General features: G+C 43.6%; 1 protein-coding gene across 1 annotated transcript; it reads right to left on the bottom strand.

Moving 5' to 3' along the window:
* Positions 1–1,434: 1,434 nt before the first annotated feature.
* dhx34 (DEAH (Asp-Glu-Ala-His) box polypeptide 34) lies at positions 1,435–18,973 on the bottom strand. The gene is made up of 16 exons (XM_031287001.2): positions 17,925–18,973; positions 16,317–16,628; positions 14,664–14,918; positions 14,458–14,560; positions 13,336–13,553; positions 12,238–12,412; positions 10,553–10,746; positions 9,495–9,596; positions 8,556–8,819; positions 7,223–7,396; positions 6,997–7,102; positions 6,496–6,602; positions 5,435–5,701; positions 4,667–4,858; positions 2,345–2,489; positions 1,435–1,712 (listed from the first exon to the last, which is right to left on the bottom strand). The coding sequence occupies exons 1-16, from the start codon at positions 18,615–18,617 to the stop codon at positions 1,570–1,572; spliced, it is 3,450 nt and encodes a 1,149-aa protein (XP_031142861.1). The 5' UTR covers positions 18,618–18,973; the 3' UTR covers positions 1,435–1,569.
* Between the last annotated feature and the right edge of the window lie 129 nt (positions 18,974–19,102).

The following is a 19,102-nucleotide window of genomic DNA, read 5'->3' as shown; positions in this document are numbered from 1 at the left end:
GAATTATGGCAGAATGAACATTTCAGAAGCTTCACCAGATTATTCACATTTTAGGTTTAGCCAAGAACGTTTATCCAAAGTGACTGTGTGTCTTAAAGTGAGTGAACGGAGACGATTAGACTTGGGGACAGAGTCAGGACACACAACTGCTGATAAACACGAGCCCCTGACCTCTCCGTTATGGGACGGTCATCATCACTACTAGAGGCCAGCCTGCCAACAATGTTGGCCCACTTAAAAAAAAAAACACACACATGCTGTCACAATGGCAGGAAACACAAAGTCAGTCGGTCACTGGACTGCCATCCTCCAATCCTAAAATAACCCTTTGTCCCCTCCCCTCCTCACACAAACACACACACACACACACAATCCCCACAAATCTGCAACACATAGACCTGCACACAGACACACACGTTCACTCGACGGTGCAGACAAACTGAACTAGTAAAGCCATTGCACACGATTTGCTACTTCTGGTTCAGAAATGGTGTTAGAGTACAGTACTGACAGTCATGCGGTCACTATTGCAGGCCCCATTCTTACATCTTAATAAATGTGCCTTTTGATTTCAGTAATCAATACCTTATGATTTCTAAGTAACTCTGTGTTAAGTACTATTTACTTTTTGTTTTGGGGTTATTGATTTTTTGCCAATGTGCATATTTTCAAATGTACGTATTTATTAGTTTCAAAGTAATTAATGAGATATTACCTGTTTATTTATTTATTGAGATATTTATTCTGATTCTTTATTTTTTTGAGAGGTTTTTATCTTCCGTGCTGTCTTACTTCTGACTTTGTGCCAATGTGCTGCTTTGAGGTGTTACATATCGTGGGTTTGTATCATTATTAAACCCTCACTCTATATTTTAAATCAGTGTCTACTTCTCTCTCACGTGTCATTACCTTGCTGTTCCTTTTCCCAAACACTGGATCAAAGTTGTGTTCTAGAATTATTCTACAATGCTATGCTAATACGGCAGTGTTTCTCAAACTTTACCCAATAAAAAAAAACTGCCAAAATATCCCTAAAACAATAGGCCTCCTACTTCAATAGTATGTCACAAAGTAAAGCCAAATTAAATGACAGTTTTACAAAAAATCTTACCTACTCATTGTCTCTGTTGCCATCTTAATGAGGAAGAATGGTGCACCTTATGCTGCCATATCACCAAAACTGTCTGTCTTAAAGCTATAGTGCTTAACTTTTTGATATTAATGAACGTCCGTTACATTCAATCCATTGCCAAATGAGTTGCTACAAAGCTAATTAAGACTATCAGCTCCACACAACTCTCGCTGTATTTCTGTACGACTTCTTATGTTGAAATTGTGGAACTATTATTTTAGGAAAGTAGATTTGACAAATGTGTATTTCTCCTATTGGAACAGAACAATGCAGAGGGCTACAGCAAATACATCCAGTGACCATTAGAGGGAAGCAATAGCACTTTAATAAAGTTCCTCAAGTACAAAAGGGAAGAAGAGCGGTGACACAAACGAAAAAACAACTTTGTTGTACAGTATAAACTCAAGTCTGTCCTCGACAGGACAGACTGTTGTCCTTTACTTAACGGAATACATGTGCTGCCTTTTATGTTTGAGGATCTCGGTGGAGGTGAGCGACAGGTCTTCATCGCAGACGTCGCAGTGATAAACTCTGGTAAGACTGGACACTGAGGATGAGCTCGCCTTCCCACCTTCTGGCTCTGAAAAGCACAAACACATACATACCCCACAATCAGTCTCAAGTTATTCATCTCTTAAAAGGAACACGCCGTCTTATTGGGACTTCAGCTTATTCACAGTATCCCCCAGAGAGAAAAGCACCGTTGTTACTCTCTGCTCCTCACCACGGGGCTTCTCAGGTGCTGCAAGCAAATCACTCCGCCCAAGTAGCAGAAGTAGCAGTGCTTCGCCTTCTGAGAATATAGTTCCCAGTATGAATACGGTTAGAAGATGGCTGTGTCTCATGTGACCTTGTTATTTGTACTGTGACTATACAAATCACAACATGTAAATAGGAAAATGTTGGCGTTATTTTTATCACTTATTGGGAGCAGCAGGTAGATGGAGCCTGTTACCTCCAGGATCTGTGCTAAGCTAGACTAGTGGTGGGTGCGTCAGACAGAGTTACGACATGCACGGAGATGAGAAGGGTATGTATGGACTTATCTAACTCTGGGGGATACGGTGAATAAGACAAAGTCCCAATAAGTCGGCGTGTTCCTTTAATAAATGTCGAGACAGCTGCTGAATGAGGCAGCTGTTGCATGTGTTCAAGTAATCGAACCCCAGCAGATAGCTCAAAAATAAATATCAACGGAAGGACATTCCTGACCTTCCTCTGGCTGCTGCTGTTCCCCTGCCGGCCTGCAGGAGGCCTCGTGCTGCATGCGTTCTAGTGGAGTCAGAGGCATGTACAGGTCACAGTTAGGGCAGGTCCAGAAAGTGCGTAAACACTCACTGTAGAGATCCTTCGAGTCCTGCAAACACAAGGATCCATGACACTTAATACAGTACCATTTAAATGTTTGGACACACTTTCCCATTTATTTGAATGGGAAAGTGTGGCCAAACGTTTGACTGGCACTGTAAGTCAGCTGTGGTGATCAGTTTCTATTTCAGTTATAAGTTAGATGCATTTAACAAGGAAGGCTGAATGATTTGATTCCAAAATGATATATATTAATTTAAGGAGAGATTTAGCTTGCAATTATTTCATTCTTAATTTGTTAAGGAATTAGTTTTTATTTAATTGTAGTCTCGCATTGCCAGACCTTCCTCCACAGCGCTGTAGAGGAAGGTCTGACTAGTCCACACAGCATTCCGGGATGGGAGAAAAACGTGCTCTGGTTTATTGGCATTTTTTTTTTTTTTTTTAAGATCATTTTTTTGGGGCTTTTTCCTTTATTAAGTAGTGACAGTGGATAGACATGAAAGGGGGAGAGAGATGGGGGATGACACGCAGCAAAGGGCAGCAGGTCAGATTCAAACTCGCGCCACTGCAGGACTCAGCCTACATGGGGCAAACGCTCTTACTGGGTGAGCTAGAGGCCGCCCCAGGCATTTCTTTAAACCAGTCACGCCAGACGGAGCAACTGTGCCTCTGCAAAATAGCCTCGGGAAGGAACTTGTTTCGGTGGAACGTGTGTACGTTCAAAAGTTGTTTTAGTCGTGCAACAGAAAACTCAGATTGGACAGATAGTCTAGCTAGCTGTCTGGATTTAACCTGCAGAGATCTGAGGAGCAGTTAACCATAGTCCTCAGAAATCCACCGGAGTTTAGAACGCCAACACAAAGAAAGTAGAAGGTGACGGACATCCGGCTGAAAATGAGGGACATCCGGCGGAATTTCCGGCGGCACCTGAACTATCCCGTTAATGAAAAGTCGTCGATATAGAATAATTCAGTTGTAACCTGGACTTTTCAGGAAAAGTATGTCGCCACTTGACACCCTGTTTTACAGCTTTCAGGCAGCTTTGTTGAAGCATTTGGGTTTAGTTGTCTGAGGCACTAACCTAAGTTACGTCTAGGCTCCCTTTTTATACACCTTTACATTCAGAAATAAATGCCAATTTGATAGTGGCTGTGATGAGGTGACAAATAATGTGGGAAGGGACAATACAGTGTGCAAAAGATCACAAATGCTCTGGATGTCATCTGTGACAAACAACGACCAGCAGCAGGGACACTACCATGGTGTCCAAGGTAGAGTCAACAACAAGCACAAAATACATGTTGTCATTTGCATCACCTCGAGAGACGGGCGGTTTCAAATTTGTGGACGCAGATAACGTAATGACGATTCAGTTTTCTGTATGAACTGGTACAGTTCACCTGAAGTGACCTCCACAAATATAAACAGAACAAAATAAACATTGTGGGCTTCTTAGGCCTTTATTTTGATAGGACAGCTTAAGACACGAAAGGGGGGAGGAGAGGGGGAATCGGAGTCGAACCCGCGGTCGCTGCATCGAGGAGTAAACCTCTACATATAGGCGCCCGCTCTACCAGGTGAGCTACCCAGGCGCCCGACACCGCACGATTTCTCTAGCAGTTGAAACATTTATTTTCCATCTCTGATTGCGTCTGAAATTCCACACTAACATGCCATTTAGTAGCTAAACCAGCATGTGAGATTTGTTAGTACGTCCGAAACCAATAGTACGTGAATTGCATACTTTTTCCGGTGAAATATTACAGTACGCAAACACTGGGCACTACGCCGGCATAAGTATCCCACAATGCAATGTGGTAGTAACGACAATGTTCATAACAGACAAGCGGACAGAAACCAAGGAGCTCTGTAACGTCAACAACACTCTAATTTTTACACATTTCTACATATTTACCCGCGACTGTTGGTCTAGTTATTTACCCTTTTTCAGAAATGTAAGCATCACCTGGTGATGCCGCTAGAGCTGAGGTCGGTAGGGGTTACCATGGTTACGCGTCTCCAACCGACAAGGAGGCTCTCAGGAAGCGACGTTGAAAATTACAGCAGAGTGTGTCGGAAAACTACTGTTTATCTACACAAAGGTATGTTGAACGATAGTATATGTATTTATTACGTAGTGCATAGTCTGCGGTTTCGGACGCGACCTCTGTGTAACTTTAAGCGAATGCTCGTCTAGGTTGCCACGGTTTCAGACAGACTCACAGCCAGACAGTTGTAGTTGAAGAAGCTGGTGACCCGCAGGCCTCCTTTAATGGGGTCCGGCTTGGCCTCGACTCCTGGAAACAGCGGGTTAACATCTGAAGCGTTGGTGTGAGACAGCTCCGACTGAGACTGGGGGCCAATGTACAGGTTCTGGGTCTGGAACGCTGTGAGTCGCCGCAGGCTGTAACTGACCTGGGAGGGACGGGAAGAAGAAGTACACAGAAAGTATATTAAATGAGATGGAAAAATGTGAATGAGTCACTGAGAATGTCTGGAAAGTAGAAATGAACAACAACACAGACACATACAGTTCACACATAAACAGAATTATTATATCAAGACTATGTGTGTGAGCTACTTTTCAGGCCTGTTTTTTGGGGGTGCGTTATGCTGCATGGGTAACTCAGTGTAGGGCTGTGCAATTAATCCAAATTCTAATAGTTTTTAAACGATTTCGGCTCCCATCGATCACAAAAACAGAATAATCTGAGAAAAAAAAAAGGATTATTTTGCACATTATGTTTTGCAAGTGAACTCTTATTTTTGTCTTGTGTTCTGAATGGGAAAAAAAATTATTTTCAAACGGCAAAAGTATGAAGGGAAATTTCACAGTTCAAGGCGTTTTCACTGTTGATTTGCTTTACCGTTTCACTGTTTTTTAAGTTCACTAATTGCAACATCTTTCCAAAAGCCAATAAAAATAATCTTGATTTCAATATGGACCAAAATAATTGTGATTTTTTTTCATCCGTAATGGAGCAGCCCTACCTCGGTGTAAAGCAGGAAGCGGACCAGGCCTTCGCTCAGCTTCTCCATGACTTTGCGGGACACCCCCTGGACTGCTGCTCCCCCCATCGTGCTCTGTCCCAGCTGGGCCAGCAGGAGGCGCTCCCACTCGGCCCTGAGGGTGAGAGCGGTGGACAGCACCTTCAGGGCGTCCTCCGCCTCCCGCAGCTCCAGCTCCAGCCAGCTGTCCACCACCAGGCGCGTGCAGTCAGCGTTACTGTCCACAGAGTTGGCCACCAGCAGCAGAGCCTGGGGAGCACACGGAAACTAGAGCACTAGAAGATGGGGAAAGTACCAGAGCTTTCTGGAGGGCTCCTAGGAAGCTTTGTGCTGTGGAGAGACATGTATGATGGGCTATAATATTGTCTTATTCACCGTATCCCCCAGAGTTAGATAAGTCCATACATACCCTTCTCATCTCTGTGCGTGTCGTAACTCTGTCTGACGCACCCACCGCTAGCCTAGCTTAGCCCAGATCCTGGAGGTAACCGGTTCCAACTAGCCTACTGCTCCCAATAAGTGACAAAATAACGCCAACATTTTCCTATTTACATGTTGTGATTTGTATAGTCACAGCGTACAAATAACAAGGTCACATGAGACACAGCCATCTTCTAACCGTATATATACTGGGAACTATATTCTCACAAGGCGAAGCACTACTACTTCTGCTACTTGGGCGGAGTGATTTGCTCGCAGCACCTGAGAAGCCCCTTGGATGAGGAGCAGAGAGTTCGCCTGGAGTTGGCTCAGAGTTGGAGTAATATCACTCCGCCCAAGTAGCAGAAGTAGCAGTGCTTGTAGAGAACAGGAGTGATGTGTGCACGTCTAGATGTATTTGTTAAAAAGCGAGCAGCGGCATTTTGAACAAGTTGAAGGCGTGAGATGGAGGTCTGATTCAGACCAACATAAAGAGCATTACAGTAATCCAACCTTGAACTAATAAACAAATTATCAGGGTTAATAGTAGAGAATAAAAAAAAATAAAAAAAATATTCAACAATTTGTGGTGGGAACAGGAACATTCCACATCTGGTACTAACTTGCAGCGCTGGAACCCGCACGCAGTTGGACAAATATGGCTTGTTGGTCTCCAACAGAGTGACGAAGGCTAGCAGCTGGTGTCTGCTGCTGTCCCTCCTATCAGGCCCTGCAGGCAGGAGACCAGAGACACAGAGACACGATGAGAGGCAGGCACAATAAGAAAGAGACATGTGAGGACAGCAACAAGACGTCAGGTGGATTTAATAAGTTCCCATGATTTATCTCCAAATGTCATTTAAATGTGTGTTTTTATCTTATGAACAGTAAACGTTTATCAATCATGACCTTATACTTGCTGCATGCATGGGCCTCTCATGTTACTGCTGTCCATTTTCTTTTCCCATGGGATAAATTAAAAAACACTTGAAAATGGCTGTTTCACTTTTTTTAAAGTAGTTTTTTTACTTTTAAATGTAAAAAGTCAACCATACCACTACACCACCATTTCTTTTTCAAAATCTGCACGTAGCACTTGTAAAGAAGTTATTCCAGAGGTTTACCCATTTCTCTGGTGTCGCCCTCAGGCACTTGTAGCACCTCTGGGTCACTGGCAAACACACTCGTCGGGTGAATTACCACTCCCTGCTTATTCTTTGTGTGAAACACCTAAACAATGTCAAATCACAACATGTTAGTGGAATATTTCATCACTACAGTCACTATAGAAACAAGTTTTCCCCTTTATTGTATCACTAAAACTTGTATTCTGTGCATCGGGAGCCTGACCTGGTCCGAGTCCTTGCGGGCGGTGTTGTGTTCGTCCGGCAGGGCCAGCTGGGGGTAGAGGCCTCGGCACAGCAGCAGCTTGAGCAGAGCCTGCTGGCGGGAGGACATGTCCTGACTGACGCTGGCCGCCTCCTGCAGCTCCGACACGTTGTGACGCAACTTGAACTTCACCTCCTGTTGCAGGACAAGTGTATGTTACACTCAGAGTGTAGACGCAAACAGATCCACCTCTGTGAAGATGACTAGCCTTGATACCATATGCATTGGCCTTTTTTTTCTCTTTATACACAGATCTGTCAATCTCCTCGTTTTCAATTCTACTTATTGCTTCCAGGACCCACAGAACTTCCCTTCTTTCTGCAAACAGCTGCAGCTCAACGGGTGAATCTGACACAAATATAATCCACAAAGCAGCACTTGCCTCTATAAATGAAAAACTTTGAAGTATTAAAGGTCCCATATTATGCTCATTTTCAGGTGCATTCAATATATTTTGGGTTTCTACTAGAACACGTTTACGTGCTTTAATGTAAAAAAAAACCCATTATGTTTCTCATACTGTCTGTCTGAATATACCTGTATTCACCCTCGGTCTGAAACGCTCCGTTTAGAGCCTGTCTCTTTACGCCCCCCTCCCTGCTCAACACTGATTGGCCAGCCTTTCCAGGTCTTCCACATCTGCCTTCTCAGAGTCTCTGCTCTGTCATTGCAGTCGGGGAATGACTGCAACGGCACTGTAGCGGCACTTTCTACCTATATAAGTGCACTTTATGGACTTTATCCATTTTATTATCTCTTTTCAAACTATTTATTACAACTTTTTTTATTATTTATTTTAGCTTTATTATATTATTCTCCTTTTTTATTCGTTGTGTAAGGAAGACCGGCAAAGCAAGCTTTTCATTGCATGGGGTAAGTTGTCTTTACTGCGCATATGACAATAAAACCTCTTGAATCTTGAATATATAGTATAGTTGTGAACCGTACAGAAGTCCTGACGGCTCGTTTAATGGCATAGTTTCTAAATACGGGCTGTGTGCATTTCTCTGTGGATTGAGCGTTTTGATACTACTACAGTATTTATATAGCACCTCGACCTGCTTTATAATCACAAAAGACATGGAAATCGCACTTATTACAATATGGGACCTTTAACTTTTAAAGACTGCAGGAATAATAAGACAGATCAATAAAACATGTATTTATTCTACTTAATGGATCATACGTGTACCACAAAATAGCACACAAATAATGAGTGGACAGGGTTTCAAACTGAGTGTTAAATGCTGGTGTGCAACTTTTCCCCCCATGTTATGCTGTACTCTGAGTTCACCTGTATGTCCATGTTCTGTCCCGATCCCTCCTGGTCCTTCTTGCCTCTGCCGCCTCCCTCGGTGTCGGATCCCGAGGAGAACTCTCCGTCCTGGCCCTCGTCCATCCTCAGGACTTTACGCCTGCTGCTCTCCTGCTGCTCGTGATCTCTCTTCAGCTGATGCAGCTTCTTCCTCTCGGCTAGCCTCTCCCTGCGCTGCCCGCGGTCACCGCCAGACGGAGCGCTGTGCTCGGATTCCAGCAGGCCGTGGCTCCTCAGCAACTCCTGCTAACCACAGAGGAAGCTTGCAGAGTAAAATCTTGTTTCGCAAATCAAAAATCTGTCAAACAAGGTTAAAAATTTACTTTTTTGTCCACCAGCCAAATAGCGAGTGAATTTGACAACACATTACCAATGTTTTGGTGGCTTGTGAGCAGTGGTGTAGTCTAATGTATTGTAGTGGGTATACTGTAGGTTACTGTATATAAATATATTGGCCTATATATATGGGCCAGAATCTGCTTTTGGGGGAGGGGGAGTACATATCATATTGGGGGGTCTGGGTGTCCTCCCCCAGGGTTATTTTGAGCGTCAAAGACTTCATTTCCTACATTTGGATACACTTTTATGCACAAATTTACGGTGGAAATACCTTTATTTAGCCTATGTGAAGAAGAAAAACACAGATGACAATTCAAAAATATCTCAAAAATATAATGGAAATTATGTTGTTGTGGGTCATTGGGCATTTTTAAGTGGGTATATGGAAATCCTGGAGGTTTCTTAGTGGGTATACTGCGTATACCTGCGTATCACGTAGACTACACCACTGCTTGTGAGTAAAGCAAATCTTCCAGCTACTTGCCGATTTTACCAGCATTTGGCTGGTACATGGTGCTAATTCTGAACTCTGCTGTCAATACTTTTTTTTTTATGTGTGAACTTCTGTCAGTAGCTTGCCTTGAACTGCCTGCGTAGGTTGACCATCTCGTAGAGCCGCTGCTCCTCCAGGCCTCTCCTCCTGCACCACTTCCTCGAGCCACCGCCTCTCTCTCCCTTCACCTGTTAAACTCAAAGATGAACAGTTTTATGTACAATGAAGTAGGGCTGGGTTTAAAAAGTCCATTTTCTGATTCAAATTGATCTTCATTTGAATGATCTGATATGGAGTCATAAAATCCTGAGATTGATCTTTTAAGAGTGAAGACATTGGTATCAAAAACTGCCATGGCCATTTTCACAAATGTACGGCCTTATACCGCTCTGCATCACACCGTCTGCACTAAAGAAAGCACTTGCACTTTTTATTTCTGTCTCTATGTAACTGCTTTGGAGTCAAATCTTAACGGCAACAATATTTTTAATAATGCATCAGGATGGAGATACCCTGGAAATTCAGAGTTCTCGCGAGAGCACAATTTGAATTTGCTCAGCCAGTCACTCTGGTATTGAGTAATGATGCTCATTAACTATGCCCTTGGAGCCGAGCTGCACCAATCACATCGGTGTATCTGATATAGGCGGGCCAGAGGCGAGCTAAACAGATGACGACAATTTAATCTAGCAGTTAGCTCCGCTGGTAGCTAAGCGTATGGGGCTCTGGATACCCCGTGTATTGTCGTGATTGGTCGTAGTGTTATCCAATTGCGTGCAGTGAGATGTTCAAATGCATGCTTGGTGCCGCCCCTCGAGTTGGGCCATTTTCATTACTCATTGCCAGACCCTTAATCTTTCAGATTTGGGTCTGGATTTCCAGGCTAGGTTGGAGAGGTTCCTTGTACAATTTTCAGAATTACTTCTCTGAGAATCTCTTTCATATCCAAGCAAAATTGGAATGGAAATATGCCTGATCGAATTGATATTGAATGGAATCAAATTGGAACCATGTGAATCGGAATCTAATCGACTCAGTAAATCAGTGGCGATACCCAGCCCTACAATGAAAAAATTCTTATACCAAATCTGTCTCATCTGTTCACATCAAATAGCCGCTGTCTAATAAAGTGTCCATTACTGACCTCCACCCAGGCATTGAAAGTGTTGAGCAGGGTAAAGGGGTCTCCGTGGTTGCTGTTCAGGGGCTGGCGGGCGGTGGCACAGTCCGGGTTGTGCTGTGCGCTGCGCAGGAAAGGCGACTGAACACTGAGGGCCGCCGCCACCGTCAACACGGGATCCACCAGCTTAAACAAAGAGCCCAGCACCAGCATCTTCCCTGAATCGACACAGACACGTTTCCTAAATCCAGCTGCTACTGGGTTTGCAGCACTTTTAAACTCCAGCATGTCAATCAATCAATACAGTTATTTGTCATGTGAAATCATATAGAAATGTCATTGCCTAATTCAGTGGTTCTCAAACTTTTTACACCACACCCCACTTCAGAATATATATTAGACTAGTACCACCATTATGGCCCACGTTAAAATAGAGCAGCACAGGCCTACCCTGCTCAGCTACGGACAGTTCATGCAGGAGGCAGATTTATTCCTAAAAACATTATTTGTTCACAGCCACAGACATGCTGGACTTCCTCTGACTTCCTCTTTCACCAAGTCACATGTAAGACCTTTTGAGACCATTTTAAGACCATAATGAATTCAATTTAAGACCTATGTCACGACATCAAATAAAGAAAATAAGGCAGGTGTCTGTGGCCGGGTTGGTTCAGTGGGTAGAGCAGGCGCACATATACATGGAGGTTTATGCCTCGACAGAGAGGCAGCAAAAAAAAAAAAGTCAGATGTCAGAGCCCGCAAACGTTGTGTGAAACAATTCCCCGATTTCCTCATCGGCATTATAGGACCGGTGTCTATAATCACTGTGTGGAGGACCCAGAGCACCTCCGCTCATTCATTTGTAGTTGTGATATAGTGAATTATATTTGGACCAGCAAAAGAAAGAATAAAAAAAAAACAACAACATTCTATTCTATTTTGCTGCCGGAGCATTTTAATGAGCATTAGAGGTAGCGTTACATGGATGTAGCAAAATTAAGACCTGTTTAAAATTATTTAAGACCTAGAGCACAATACAATGAACCTGACTACGTAAGCAGGCTGATATCGAAACAAACATATTTACACGTAAGGAAACACTTCATTTGCATGACTTCTATCATAGTTTAAGTATTATTATTAAAAATGTTGTAGTGTTTCTACAGTACTGTGTTTTTAAATTAATTTTTTTTCAAAATATATCAGATTATCTCCGGGTGCCACTAGAGGGAGCTCGCGTACCACCAGTGGTACTTGTACCACAGTTTGAGAACCAGTGGCCTGATTCATTGTGATATTTGGTATAATTACTTCAAGTACCAAGCCTAAATTGATGCTATTTAAAGTTTATTCGGTAACACTTTACTTGAAGGTATCTACATAAGAGTGACATGACACAGTCATGACACATGAACCCTAACCCTAACCCAACTCTAACTCTAACCATAACCATAACTTGTCATGACAAAAATTGAATGACACTTACTAAAAGAAGCGTTATGTCATAAATGTTTATGACTTGTTTATAATGTTTATGACACGTTCATGACAGTGTCATGTCACTCTTATGTAGATACCTTCAAGTAAAGTGTAACCGTTTATTCAACCCTTCGCCACCATGTTGTGTTTCAGTTGTCAGATTCATGAAAAAGTTAGAAGATGAAAAACAGACTGCCTCGTACAACAGGAGTTTGGTGTAGGAATCTTACCTATGACCACATCCACAGGCAGCTGTGCCAGCAGACTACCTATAGAGGTCAGTTCTCCACGACCGTCTAGCGCCCCCTGCTGCTTCAGATAAGTGACTGCCGTCTGGATACTAGCAGCTGGAGGCGGGTCAATGAAGACGAAAGAAAGAGGGTCTCCAAGACACATGCTCTTCATCTGCAGGACCAAAACAGCATGAATAACGCTAGGATTTAACTACGGAAATTGAAGAATTGGACAGAAGAGTTGCTCAACAAATTCAAAAAGTTGTGGGGGGGGTCCTTTTCTGGAACACTTTCATAATCTCTACTCAATTTAGAGAAGCACTCTTCTCCTTCCTTCTCTTACAATGGTTCGCTGTAATATCAATTTTCAGTCCCATAATTGAAGCTGTTATATCCTTTCTTTATGTACCTTTTGTCTTACGCGTCGGTTTTTGATTTCATTTTGCAATGTATTTACTTTCTGTTCTCACATTATTTTACTTCTTGTTATTTAAAGGTGCCGTAGGTAGGATTGCGAAGATCCAGGACTTTTAAATTTGAACATCGAACATTTGAACACTTCTCAGTCCCTCCCCCCTTTCCGCTAAAGCCGAAAACGGTCTCCTAAGCCCCTCCCCCCAAAAGGGAGAATGAATGCGTGTTCATGAGCAGTGACTGACACACAGTTAGACACCTCCCTGGCCCTGATTGCATCTGAACAGGGAGCGGTGGATTTTTGCAAATCGCACTACAGGCTGTAGGTGGTGCCAGAGGAGCTGGATTTTTTTTTTTAATTACCTGCTTCATGTAGTTCTACTCAAACATAGGGTCAGTTTCAGCAAATATGACAGAAAGGTACCTACTGCACCTTTAACCTGGCTTCCAGCACTTTTTTTAAACTCCAGACTGTGTGTGTGTGTGTGTCTCAGCTGTTAGATGAGGTTTGTGGGGAGGGATTAGGGAATGGGCTGTATTTTTTTTTTCTTCATAGTATCTTCTCTGTGAAATGCAGACACTGTACAAATGTGTGTATTTGTTTAACAAAATACCATAATAAAAATATTTGAAGGAAACAAAAGAAGAGTTGCTATCTTGCTTTCTATGGGATGCTGTTACCTGGAGAATGAGGGAGTCCAGTGCCACTCTGTGGATTTCAGGGACAGGATAAGGGGCGAAGGCATCGTAGTCCGACTCTGCGTACAGGCGGTAACACACTCCTGGACCTGTGCGACCGGCTCGGCCTTTCCTCTGCTCAGAGCTGGCTCGGCTGATCCAGAACTCCTGCAGACGTTGCATCTTAGCCTTAGGGTCAAAACTCATTTCCTTTACCTTCCCTGTAATAACAAAACAATCCATGTATAAGGTTGTTGCATCTTCTTCTGGGCCATGTATTATTTTTTGCCCTTGTTTACTATTTCAATTTCTTTCAATTTAGAAAACATCTCAATCACATCGGTGAAAAAAAAAAATACAGCATGACAGATTTGGTATCTTTTGAACCTTTTGGATCCTCACTAGATTTAAAATGGAGAGATTTTGAACTAAACTTGGCTGCACAAAATTAGGTTTGTAAGGATTAGTCTGGATCAACGGAAGTACATTGTGTTGCCGTTTTCCAAAATCCCTTCGCTACGGGAAACAACAACACCTATCAGCATGTTAGCTTGAAAATGTCAAGTTTTAAAGAAAATCTGGATGGTGCAACAAGACAGTCCTGCTTGGTTCTTTAGAGAAATGAATGTAAAGATTTACAAAGAATATGTTTAGGCATTTCCTCTCTCTAACTGGGACGTTTTGGGAGCGATTGGTGGGATTGCTGTGGACGAAGTACACACGGAGATACACTGGTAAGAGCCAATGAGGTTTAACCATGTATCCAGCTAATTGAAATAGATCACGTTACTGTATTCTGAACAGTTAACTTCATTTAATATTGTACGTGGCGTTTTCTTTTGCGGGGTGCAAATGTTCCACCAAAACGAGTTCCTTCCCGAGACTATCTAGTCGCTGCGTCTGGAGCTTAGCGCCGCCCAAGACGATTGTGATTGGTTTAAAGAAATGCACACAACCCAGAGCGGTTTTTTTTCTCCTATCCCAGAATGCATCTGTGGTGTAGCCAGACCTTACTCCACACAGCCATGGAGATAGAGCTGGCAATGCGAGACTAGTAAGGAATGGTAGGTATAGCTAGTTGTAAAAAGTGAATCCCCAGCAAAGAGTGTACTCCAAGTGCCATACCTGAGTCTACAACAAAGCGCACTCCATCTATTGTCACAGAGGTCTCTGCAATATTGGTAGAGATGATGCACTTTCTCACTCCAGGAGGAGAAATGTCAAACACCTGAAGAATAACATGATGACAGAGGATTAGTGATGAACCCTAGCCAACATATCCGATTCAAACAGTAGTATGTCCACTCTGATCCAGACGAAGCAGACCGTGCCTTATCCTGCTGGGCCAGTGAGAGGGTGCTGTGCAGCGGTAAGACAATCCAGCGGCGTGTGTGTGTGCCATAAATCTGACAGGCCTCCTGGATGGTGGAGATCTCCGCCACGCCGCTGAGGAAGATAAGCAGGTCGCCGCGCTCCTCTGGAGGGTAACGCTGATCGATGCCCTGCAGGATGCGCAGATATGGTCGGGGATCCAGTTTCTCTGAACGCGAGGGCTGCTCCTCAGCTGGAATGGGCTGGTATATCACCTTAGTACAAGAAACAGAGGGGGGAAAGTTGGATGCAATTTAAAAGAAAATATCTAACTAATTCTCAAACCCTGAAAACACAGAAAATGTTACTTTTGGAACATAATTCCCTAATTTAAAGCTTCAATTTGTATTGCAGGCGGCAATTCAAAATAGAATCACTTCAGTGAAGAATATATTAAACTGACTGACTCCCATCTTGCGGTGAAATTGTATATGACAACCAACTGAATATTACTTTCTTTCTTACTGATTCTGAATGGCAGATTCTACGCGTACGAGAATACTTTGATTAGTTGGTGGAAGTAATTACACATGAATGAGTACATATTTGTGAAAGAACAAAGGGGTTTTTGCTAAGGTTGTGGAATTTCCAGAAACACCATGTTGTGTGTATGATGAGACTAAAGGGAGGCTTAGACAACATCAGGTCATTCATAGGTCACAGGGCAGGGCATGAGATTATTCGGCCAATTTTTAATAAACCAAACCTGTTCATGTATAATTATGTTTGTCTCTCTACAGATTCAAGGTAGTATAGACAGCTGCATGACAAGGGAATGTTTTGATTCAGGACCGTCTCCTTTTGGAGGTCGGTGGGCCTGCCACACTTTAGCATCTGATTCTTCCCAGAGAGAGGGAGAGAGAGAGAGAGGCTGAACTAGGCTTTAGCATCTGATTCTTCCCAGAGAGAGAGAGAGAGAGAGAGAGAGAGAGAGAGAGAGAGGCTGAACTAGGCTTTAGCATCTGATTCTTCCCAGAGAGAGAGAGAGAGAGAGAGGCTGAACTAGGCTTTAGCATCTGATTCTTCCCAGAGAGAGGGAGAGAGAGGCTGAACTAGGATTTAGCATCTGATTCTTCCCAGAGAGAGAGAGAGAGAGAGAGAGAGAGAGAGAGAGAGAGAGAGAGAGAGAGAGAGAGGCTGAACTAGGCTTTAGCATCTGATTCTTCCCAGAGAGAGGGAGAGAGAGGCTGAACTAGGCTTTAGCATCTGATTCTTCCCAGAGAGAGGGAGAGAGAGGCTGAACTAGGCTTTAGCATCTGATTCTTCCCAGAGAGAGAGAGAGGCTGAACTAGGCTTTAGCATCTATGTTCAGGTGACTACAATATCTTTGTTTACCTAAAGGGTCAGCTAAACGTAATGCCTCCAGCATGAGTTTAAATACACCTTCAGGAAGACAGGAACTTCAGAGTTCGGACGGCACTACATGATAACACATCATGGTTAAACTGTACTGCTTAATTGTCTCCTCTATTGCGTGTTCATTAAATGCTTCTGTGTAATTCATTATAATCTCCCGAACATTCTTCCCGTATGTGAAATGAGTTGTGCTGCTCCTGAGTTTTCCCTTAACAATGCATATTCACATCTGTGATCCCCGCTGCCCTGCTGCTTACCTGTATGGGAAACAGGCGGCCTGGCACCTGCAGCACGGGAGCACTGTTGAAATAGTCGGAGAAGAGTTTGATGTTGATGGTGGCTGACATGAGGATGAGACGCAGGTCGGGCTGCTCCGCCAGCAGAGAGCGCAGGACCCCGAGCAGGAAGTCACAGTGGAGGTGTCTCTCGTGGACCTCGTCCACGATCAACACCTGGTACTGGGCCAGCGTCCGGTCCTGCTGGATTTGCCGCAGCAGCAGCCCCTCCGTCAGGAACAGCAGTTTGGTGGCTGGGGTCCGGGTGGTCTCAAAGCGGATCTGGTACCCCACCTGCAAAACACGACTGCATTTCTGAGCCCTGCACACATTATTAGAGGTGGTATCTTCAAATGGCTTACCTGGCTGCTTACTTGCTTAGCATAGTACAAGGAAAAAGTACCCATTACTCAGTGCTCAGAATGGTCCATTTCAGAACCACATTTGATCATTGCATCATAATTAATAATGCATTCATGTGTGCATCACTTTAATGCAGCAGCTGGTAAAGGCTGGACTAATTTAACTGTTGGGTAGCTTGCCCCAGGGGATTAATAAAGTTTTACCTTAATGGATTATAATCCATTGTTGTTTTTTTGTTGCTTATATTTTGTATTATTGATCCGAATTTGTAAAGGTAAATTAAAATTAGGGATCGACAGATACTGGTTTTTCAAGGCCCATACCGATACCAATTATTAGTAGTTAATGAAACCGATAACCGATATTTGGAACCAAAAAAAAAAATGAAAATCTTTAAGTCAATATCAAGATTTTGGAATGTTACAAACTCCAACACAAACACCACTTTGTTTAAATGCTTTAAGCAACTATTTAATAAATGAGAAACTTTCAACATAATCCCCAGTAACAGAGAGTCAGATAGTGTTGAGGGTGGGACATTAAGTCAGACTCAGTGGTGAGTGAAACCGAAGCAGAGGGACAGACACAGAGCTGTAGCCAAGCCAAAGTAGAACACTTTTTAAATTCATTAACTTTATCGGTTATCAGACAAATAAAAACGCTGATACAGATAATCTGCAAACTGCCAAAAAAAGGGGCCGATAATCGGTCTATCCCTACTTAAAATACGTATCGTAATATTTCCCTGTAAATTGTAATGAAGTAGAAGTATAAAGTAGCAGAAAATGGAAATACTCGAGTAAAGTGCAGTACTTAGTTGCTCTCCACCACTGGGCAAAACTCCCTTAAGCCCAGTTCTCTTTTACTGAGTTCTAGATGTCTTATGTCTTGGACAGGAGCGATTCTAGGATCAGACCTTTAGGGGGGCTCAGCCCCTAATGACAATGTGACATAGATAACGTGCCTTGTTAGTGTTGGCACAACCACCTCCAATTGGCCAACACTACGTTTCTGTTAATGGTAATTGTTTGTCCTCTGTCACTAACAGACAAGTTCACAAACTCTCACTTAAGCTCTTAAATTGATTAAAAAAAGTTTTTTATTACTATATTTTTTAGGGGGGCTGAGATGAGCCCCCACCCTAAAAAGGATCTAAAATTGCCCATGGTGTTGGATTTTCATAGTCACCTAAAGAGAAATCTTTGGTCTAGCGGTGCTGTGACAAACCTTTGAGCCGTACTGATTGAGACTCTCAAAGCTGACCCTCTTGGCCAGGGAGATACAGGCGATGCGCCGAGGCTGAGTGCAGGCTATGTGGTTGAAGCCAGCCGAGAGAAGATACTGAGGTACCTGGGTAGATTTCCCACAGCCTGTGTCCCCTGCCACAACAACCACGGGGTGCTTTCGCACCAGCTCCACTATCCGGTCCCGGTACTGGAAGATGGGCAGGTTCTTCTGCTCCCGGCGAAGCTTGGCCAGCTTCCCAAAGCTCTGTCTCTGGCTGAAGTCCAGGAAGTGCAGCAGAGCCAGGCGGCAGTCTGAGATCTCCTGGCTGCCTGGACCTGAGGCTCTCTGCCGGCCTCTGTGCTCGGACTTCCCCAGGCGCTCCTCCACATCCGCGGTGCACACAGACACATTGATCCTGTAGCGGGCATCGTACTCTTCAGGAAGGCCGAGGTCTAGCGCTCCGGCGCCAGTCTTTCTCCCGTCTTTCCTGTCCTCTTTTGCTCCTGCTGCAGACATGTCCCTCTTTGTTTTAAACCTCTGGAAGCGGTCAAAGAAAGACCAGAACTCTCTGTGCTCCTGGCTGCCGGCCTGGATGTAGTCATGTCGGCGGAAAAAGATCTCGTCCAGTTGGGTTCGGCACTGCGGGCTGTCCCAGTCCCAACTCCGGCTGTCTCTCCCCCGCTCCGAATCCATGTTTACCGTGGGATACGGTACTCGCTTCCAACATCAACCAAGTTCATTCACCAATACATTAAATAGACATTCAGGGCTTTACACACAGGTAGCTAGCTAGCAGTTGAATAAACATGTCACCTCTAAACTGGATAAATTACGGACAAACTAACAAGGTCCCTCCGTTTTAAACCCGATGTTTTGATTCCATGTGTCTAAGACAGACCGAATACACGTTCTTAGCATTGTTTTAAACTGATATATCTGAGATTATCGGACAACAATAGGTCAGGGCTGACAAAAGAATGAAAAACAACTGGACACATAGCTACAGCTTCGACTGCTGCGAAGACCAGGGGAACAATAATACGGGAGGACCGTTTCCGCTCTCCGCTCTCAAATATCTTCCGATTAGATTCGTTTGTTCTTTGTTCCGGCGGTAAAATATCCATATCCATCCAAAATATCATAAGTTGTGTTAGATTTTTGGAAAGAAGTCTTTGAGA

Source organism: Sander lucioperca, chromosome 5, assembly GCF_008315115.2.
Source record: "Sander lucioperca isolate FBNREF2018 chromosome 5, SLUC_FBN_1.2, whole genome shotgun sequence".
Lineage (NCBI taxonomy): Eukaryota > Metazoa > Chordata > Actinopteri > Perciformes > Percidae > Sander > Sander lucioperca.
The sequence above is the reverse complement of the archived record's forward strand: the minus strand, read 5'-3'. Positions and strand labels throughout refer to the sequence as shown.